Genomic DNA, 7,500 nt, shown 5'->3' with positions numbered 1-7,500 from the left:
CATTTTTCTCACTTTGTCCAACATTTCAACATTTTTGTCACTTTGTCTGAAATTTTTGTCAGTTTTTTCAAAATTTTTGTCACTTTTTCTGACATTTTTGTCACTTTTTTTGACATTTGTCACTTTTTTTGACACGTTTTTCAACATTTTTGTCACTTTGTCCAACATTTCAACATTTTTGTCACTTTTTTCGACATTTTTGTCACTTTTTTCGAAATTTTTGTCCCTTTTTTGACATTTTTGTCACCTTTTTTTGACATTTTTGTCACTTTTTTCAACATTGTTGTCACTTTGTCCGAAATTTTTGTCACTTTTTTCAACATTTTTGTCACTTTTTTCAACATTTTTGTCACTTTATTCGAAGTTTTGTGGATTTTCGGACGCTCAGTTTGAGGGTGAATGGAGGAGTGGGCCGGCCTGGACTCCGGGTTTCTGCGTGATGATTGGAGGGTCTGTCGAAAGACTGCATCTCCTTTTGATTGACAGCGATTTTGTACAATGAAAAGTCGCCGAAGCTACTCGAGCTCAGTCAGTCCCATCGCGGATTTTGCAAGTGTATTCGAAAGACAAACTGCTGCAACCTATTTCTTGGTATTTGCTTGGCGAAATTGATAGCCAATGGCTTATTTACCTGTAATTAACGGAAGAAAGACATTCAGTTGCACTGTAGTTTCTACTAGCGTAATGGCTGCCGACATCAACACAAGCTTTTCCAAAAAGTTAGGAGAATTCACACTAGTTCTGTTTTGCCCTTTAGCCCGAGACACACAAGGCCGATAATCGGCCGTCGGACCGTCTGGCGAGGTCGGTGACTCGAGTCTGTTTGGTGTGTTCCGTGCCGTCGTCCGTCCGAGGGGCCGTCGGCCTTCATTTGGGCCGATTTGACATGTATAATGGGCGGGGCGGGCACTGCCGGCAGTCAGACTCAAATGACCCATCTGATTGGTGGAGAGCTAACCCAGAAACGGGGAGCGGGATGAGCGTGACTAGAGTCTCTCAAAATCTGATGAAGATCTTTTAAACTGACCTTTGTTGATCTGAAATGAAGACAGATTCAGCAACTGCACGGGCTATTTCTCTCTTAAAATGTTTTCAGAAACACGTTTCGGTGAACTATTTTAGTACAATATGAGATCGTATTCTGAACGAGACGCCATGACAGTCTGGCTTTAAATTTCCTGGAGAAACCAGACCCACGTGACGCGTTCGTCCAATCAGCTGCCGGTTTTCATTTTTGGGCGACAAGACAGATTAGCGCCGCCTGCTGCTATGGAGACGTATTACGTCTCGTCTCTTCGGTGTGTTCTGAGGAACTTTTTGGACCAACTCGGGGAGACTGATCAGCCCAACTGCCTTTTCTGCCAACGGTCGGCCATCTGGTCGGTGGGTCGGCAGCTTTAAAGACACGGAGTTGGACAGTGCAATGCCTCAGCTTTACAAACTGTTCTCATTAGTGGCAACAATTGGAGCTACTGTACATCTGCAGGTGTAGAAAGGAGCTTCTGCTAATTAAAGTAGGGCTGCGCCAATCCAATACTAACTCTTGTGTTGACTTCGGGTCACATTGACCCATTTTAAATTTTTGTTTTATATCAGAAAATTTTGGAACGTAGAAATAAGCGCTGAAAATGTGTAGAAGAAAAATTTAAAAATTTAAAACATTGGAAAAAGCAAAAACAAAATGTGAAAAAAGGCGTCAAAAAAAAAAAAAAAAAACGTTAAGATCGGACATCGGCCCTGATATTGACAAAATAGCCGGATCGGTGAACGGAAAAAATGAACAGATCCACGGGCCGATCCAGTTTATTTTTTCTCCGTCGCAGCACACCCTACGTCATTCGTCAGCAGCACGTGTGTCGCATGCTGGAAGACTATTCACTATTTTATTTATTTAAATTTATTTTAAGAAGTTTGATTACATTATATTTTCGATTTGAATACACAATTGTTTTTTTAAGTAACAAATAAATAAGAATTCAATACATTACATCTATGTTATTTTGTGTTAGTTAGTAAAGTAATGTTTAGTTAGGAAGGTCTGGTGCCTTTAGTGTCTTAAAGCAGCCATATTATGCTCATTTTCAGGTTCATAATTGTATTTTAAGGTTGTACCAGAATAGGTTTACATGGTTTAATTTTCAAAAAACACCATAGTTTTGTTGTACTGCGCCGCTATCTCTCACTGCTGCAGATCCTCTTTTCACCTGGTCTCTTGTTTTAGCTACAGAGTGAGACCTCTTTTCTTCTTCTTCTTCTGTACTATCTTTGATTACACTTGCACATGCCCAGTAGCTCAGATGCAGATCATGTCAGCTAGCTAGCTCCATAGACAGTAAAAGAAAGGCTGTTTCTACAACTTCGGTCAGTTACAAGGCAGGATTAGCTGGGAGACTTCTAAATGAGGGCGCACATGGAAGTAGTTCTTTTGTAGATTATGGTGAACTTGTGTGTGTTGTAGCAGTGCTTTGCTATTGAGAATGAGGTAGCATGCTAGCGTTAGCATTAGCGTTAGCATGCTAACTAGCCAATGGTTGCGGTTAGCCTGCTCGTTTCGGCTTGTGACGTCACAAGCCGTGCCGATTTTGAACAGCTCACCCAGAGACTGAAGGCAGGACACATTCAGAAACCGTATCTCACTCTAAACAGCATGGATGGATTTTTTTCAAAGTTTGTATGTGTGTGGAAGCACCAGAGACACAACATAACACCCCAAATCCCAGAAAAAGTGATTTTTTCATAATATGGGCACTTTAAGGTATAAGGTGGAAGGTATATAGTTAATTATTAATTCAACAACGGTATCGGATCGGTATCGACAGATACACAAAGCCCAGGCATCGGCATCGGTATCAGGACTGAAAAAGTCAGATCGGTGCATCCCTAGTTTAAGCGGCTCAAGTCCTACACCCGTAACCCAATGGGCCAACGCCGTTTAAGCAGCCTAGCTCTGCTGGCCAATGAGAGGACACTGGTCAAGTCACTGGAAAAGACGCCTTTAGTTGGTACGACAGGGTCACACAGCATTTCCTTAAAAAGGAACGTAGGGCAGAATTTACGTATGAATAAATGGACAATTTTTATGATGTAGGCTGAAAATGAGCTTCTCCTCTTTCAAAGACCAGCAGCCACCACTGGTACACTGCTAACGTGCAACACGGTCTCACGGAAGTTCGTCAAATGGTCACGCTTTTTTTAAATTTATAGATTTGTGTACCAGACACGATTATGTCATTGTTTTTAGAACGTGGAAAGGACACGTCACACGCCGGGACGTGATCCGCGGTCTCTGGGGGACACACGACAACAACGGGACGGTTGGGTTTAGGAAAAGAAGAACGGGGAAAGGAACTGTCAACAATGGGGAAACTAAACGCCACACGTGGGACGCGACCCCCGCTCTCCTGGGTGAAAGTCCTGTATTGTTTGACCCGTCCTCCACGCGGATTTCCGGCTTTTCATACTACTCCCTACTGTAGTCGCGATGTGATCACAAAATATGCATCCCATTGAAATCCATTACATTAAAATTTGTGGTCACTACACGAAAAAAATGACATAATCGAGTCCTGTTCACGAATCAATGCGTTAAATAACGTGAGGGCTGAGAACTGAGGGCTGAGGACGTACCCACACAGGCCTTCCCGTCGGCGACGGAGCTAAAGCCCCGGTCACACACACACTGGTAGGTTCCTCTCAGGTTGTTACAGACGGCGTGGTCTCCACACATAGTCTCATTGGCACATTCATTCACATCTGAGAGAGAGAGAGAGAGAGAGAGAGAGAGAGAGAGAGAGAGAGAGAGAGAGAGAGAGAGAGAGAGAGAGAGAGAGAGAGAGAGAGAGAGAGACACAGAGAGAGAGAGAGAGAGAGAGAGGGAGAGAGAGTCTAATCTGTGTTATCCAGAGCGTGCATGTGTGTGTGTGTGTGTGTGTATGTGTGCTTGTTTTACTATATTCATGGGGTCCAAAAACCGGAGAGTACAGTACACTTGTGGGGTCCCGACAGCTTTGTGGGGCCAAAATGCTGGACCCCACAAGGTTAAAGGTCTGTTTGAGGGTTAAGACTTGGTTTTAGGATTAGGGTTAGAATTAGGTTATGGTTAGGGTGAGGGTAAGGGTTAAGGTTAGGCATTTAGTTGTAATGGTTAAGATTAGGGTAAGGGGCTAGGGAATGCATTATGTCAATGACGGGTCCCCACAAAGATAGTGAAACAAACGTGTGTGTGTGTGTGTGTGTGTGTGTGTGTGTGTGTGTGTGTGTGTGTGTGTCTGTGTGTGTGTGTGTGTGTCAATCAGACTCACCCACGCAGCTGCCGCTCTGTGTGACCTGGTAGCCCGGCTCACAGGAAGTTAGGCAGCGGTACGAGCCAATCGTATTCTCACACCGCTGTGACGCACACACTGAGCCGTGGGACGAGACGCACTCATCAACATCTGACAGAGAGACAGAGACAGAGAGATGATGGAGGGTAGTGTTAAAGTGTGTGTTGCTATCTATCTTGTGGTTAGCTGTAATGTGTGGATCAACAGAAGAACATTTCCAGGATATAGCCGGGCCCTTCCTCTCTCTGTGTGTGTTTCCGTTCTCTTCCGGAAACAACAACCTTGGAGCTAGCTACACGCTGAAAATATCACGTTATGAAGAAGATTTGGATCTGGAAAGTTTGTCTGAGGGTTAACTTTAAAATTAGGTTTGGGTAACTGTTAGGGAATGCTGTGTGTGTGTGTGTGTGTGTGTGTGTGTGTGTGTGTGTGTGTGTGTGTGTGTGTGTGTGTGTGTGTGTGTGTGTGTTTGTGTGTATATGTGTGTCTCTGTGTGTGTGTGTGTGTGTGTGTGTGTGTGTGTACCGAGGCAGGCGGTCCCCTCTGGGTTGGTGGTGAAGCCAGTTTGACACTGGCACTGGAAGGAGCCTTCAGTGTTCACACAGCGACCGTCCAAACAAACACCCGACTTCACACACTCGTCCACGTCTGCAGAGAGACAGAGAGAGGCCGTCGGCACATGTTACACACACACACACACACATATATTTACATGTCGTCGCCATGCGTATGGGCAAAAGATGACGTCACCATTACATCAGCGCTAAAGGCAGAAACAGAGAGGGACCCTGAACACTGAGTTCTGTGTTTCTGGCTGAAAACATGGTGTGGGACCAAGGTTATAATCGTTAACGAAAACGAACGAAATAACGAAAACTAGGTGGGAAAAAACATTGTCGTTAACTGAAATAAAAATAAAAACGAGGCATTACAAAAAAACGACAACTAAACTAAAACTGTAACGTCTGTTTGCAAAACTAACTAAAAGAAAATAAAATTATCGAGTAAATGTCCTTAGTTTTCGTCTTTGTCGATCTTTCATAGAGCAAATAACGTTATATCTCTACGACCGTGACATTTCCCGTAGACATGTATAGTTTCCGACTGGGAATCCAGAAATTCCGACATTCCACGTCAAATTGAACACAACATGTCCGTGGCTCCGTGCCTCTCGCCTGGCATCATAGCGGTACCGAAAGTCGGAAGAAAGCGGCAGTCCTATTTGATTATGACTGTGTCAGATATAAAATCGCCTTGCAGTGGAAGGTGGTAAAATATGTGGACAATTTATTACAGGGAAAAATCCCACAAATGTGAAAGTACATTAGATAAGCGCACACAAGCTAGGAGGCTAACCTAGCTTACCTTAACAAGGTAAAGGAGAAAGCAAAGCCCCCTTCCCCCGAAACAGAAGCTAACCCCGGTAACGTTACGGGCATGGATGTATGGATACAGGGTATGGATGTATGGGTACAGGGTATGGATGTATGGATACAGGGTATGGATGTATGGATACAGGGTATGGATGTATGGATACAGGGCATGGATGTATGGGTACAGGGCATGGATGTATGGGTACAGGGTATGGATGTATGGATACAGGGCATGGATGTATGGGTACAGGGCATGGATGTATGGGTACAGGGTATGGATGTATGGGTACAGGGCATGGATGTATGGGTACAGGGTATGGATGTATGGATACAGGGCATGGATGTATGGGTACAGGGCATGGATGTATGGGTACAGGGTATGGATGTATGGGTACAGGGCATGGATGTATGGGTACAGGGTATGGATGTATGGATACAGGGCATGGATGTATGGATACAGGGCATGGATGTATGGGTACAGGGTATGGATGTATGGATACAGGGCATGGATGTATGGATACAGGGTATTGATGTATGGATACAGGGTATGGATGTATGGATACAGGACGGAGACAACAGCAGGACAGAGAACACTACAGGAGGGCTTTCACCGGCGACCCGATAGCTGCTGGTTAGTAAATACGCAGGAACACCAAAAGCGAGAGGAAGCGTGGGTTAATATGTGGATTGATATGTCTACACATCTGTGTGACTCGATTGACTTCTAAAAGTTCGCCACTTTACTCACAACAAAGTTGAAAACACCTGTTCATGTATGTCGTCTTTAGTCTGTTGGCTATTTAGGTTTTTTTCCTGGAACACGTCACTTACACATTTTACACATACTGCGTCTTGTGTAGACTGTTTACATATTTATGACCATATGTAGGCTAAATTTTATGTACTGGTGTTATTGTTGAATACATTGCGAATACATATTTCTAAAATTGTACGATGTTTTTGTTGAGTTATTATTACACAATGCTTTTTCTGATCTTTTTGAATCCCCCGACAAATAACCCATATTACAAAAAAACTAAAACTAAGACTAAAACTAATAAAAACTAAACTAAACCTAAGCATTTTCAAAAAATAAAAACTAAACTAAACTAGCAAACCCGCTTTAAAAACTAATTAAAACTAAACTGAATTTGAAAACAAAAAGTCAAAACGAAATAAAAATAAAAACTAATGAAAAATGCTAAACTATAATAACCTTGTGTGGGACAGAACCAGAAACACAGAACAGAAGAAACTTCACGTCCAGTGTTTGTTTTACTTCAGCAAAGTGACTCACAGGGCCAAATCCAGACTTTAGGGCCCTATCTAGCGCCCGGCGCAGCACAAAGCCTGACGCAACTGTCTTTGCTAGTTTAAGACCGACGCAGTTGTCAGTTTCCCGTCCAGCGCCCGAGTCGTTTAAATAGCAAATGCACCTGCGCCCATCTGTGCACCCATGGGTGTGCTGGTCTTACAGGGAGGTGTGTTCAGGTGCATTCTGGGCGTATTACTATCTTGAGGCAGCGGGAAGTGATCGCACCATTGACCAACAACAATCTGGTCTAAAGTCAATAACGCAGCATTTCATTGTTATTTTAACAGAGCATTAGTAAAATGCTCCTAGACTCGTGCACAGCACTATGCTTGTTACACACACAGGGACGCACAGCAGCACACACACATGCAGAAGATTACAAATAAAAATATTACGGTGCAAATCCTCCATCATAATAGCAATGCTCCAAGGTCCAAACGCGAAAAAAAGTGGATTTGGACACGCCCTAAACACACCGGCACCAGGCGCT

At 43.6% G+C, this 7,500-nt stretch overlaps 2 protein-coding genes across 5 annotated transcripts in view; one reads left to right on the top strand and one right to left on the bottom strand.

The window, feature by feature from the left end:
* LOC116034886 (NLR family CARD domain-containing protein 3-like) overlaps positions 1-7,500 on the top strand; it is a 972,843-nt gene that overhangs the window by 157,715 nt on the left and 807,628 nt on the right. The gene's annotated exons all lie outside the window — the stretch shown is intronic.
* The window catches only part of LOC116054949 (latent-transforming growth factor beta-binding protein 4), a 61,499-nt gene that overhangs the window by 17,578 nt on the left and 36,421 nt on the right, over positions 1-7,500 (bottom strand). For all 4 annotated transcript variants that reach the window (XM_031306698.2, XM_036001596.1, XM_036001594.1 and 1 more), the window contains 3 exons: positions 4,848-4,970; positions 4,302-4,433; positions 3,628-3,753 (listed from right to left, as the gene is read on the bottom strand). In XM_031306698.2, coding sequence (XP_031162558.2) covers positions 3,628-3,753; positions 4,302-4,433; positions 4,848-4,970 — 381 coding nt within the window. The remainder of the gene's footprint in view (positions 1-3,627; positions 3,754-4,301; positions 4,434-4,847; positions 4,971-7,500) is intronic.

The sequence above is a fragment of the Sander lucioperca genome, chromosome 5 (assembly GCF_008315115.2).
Source record: "Sander lucioperca isolate FBNREF2018 chromosome 5, SLUC_FBN_1.2, whole genome shotgun sequence".
NCBI lineage: Eukaryota > Metazoa > Chordata > Actinopteri > Perciformes > Percidae > Sander > Sander lucioperca.
The sequence above is the reverse complement of the archived record's forward strand: the minus strand, read 5'-3'. Positions and strand labels throughout refer to the sequence as shown.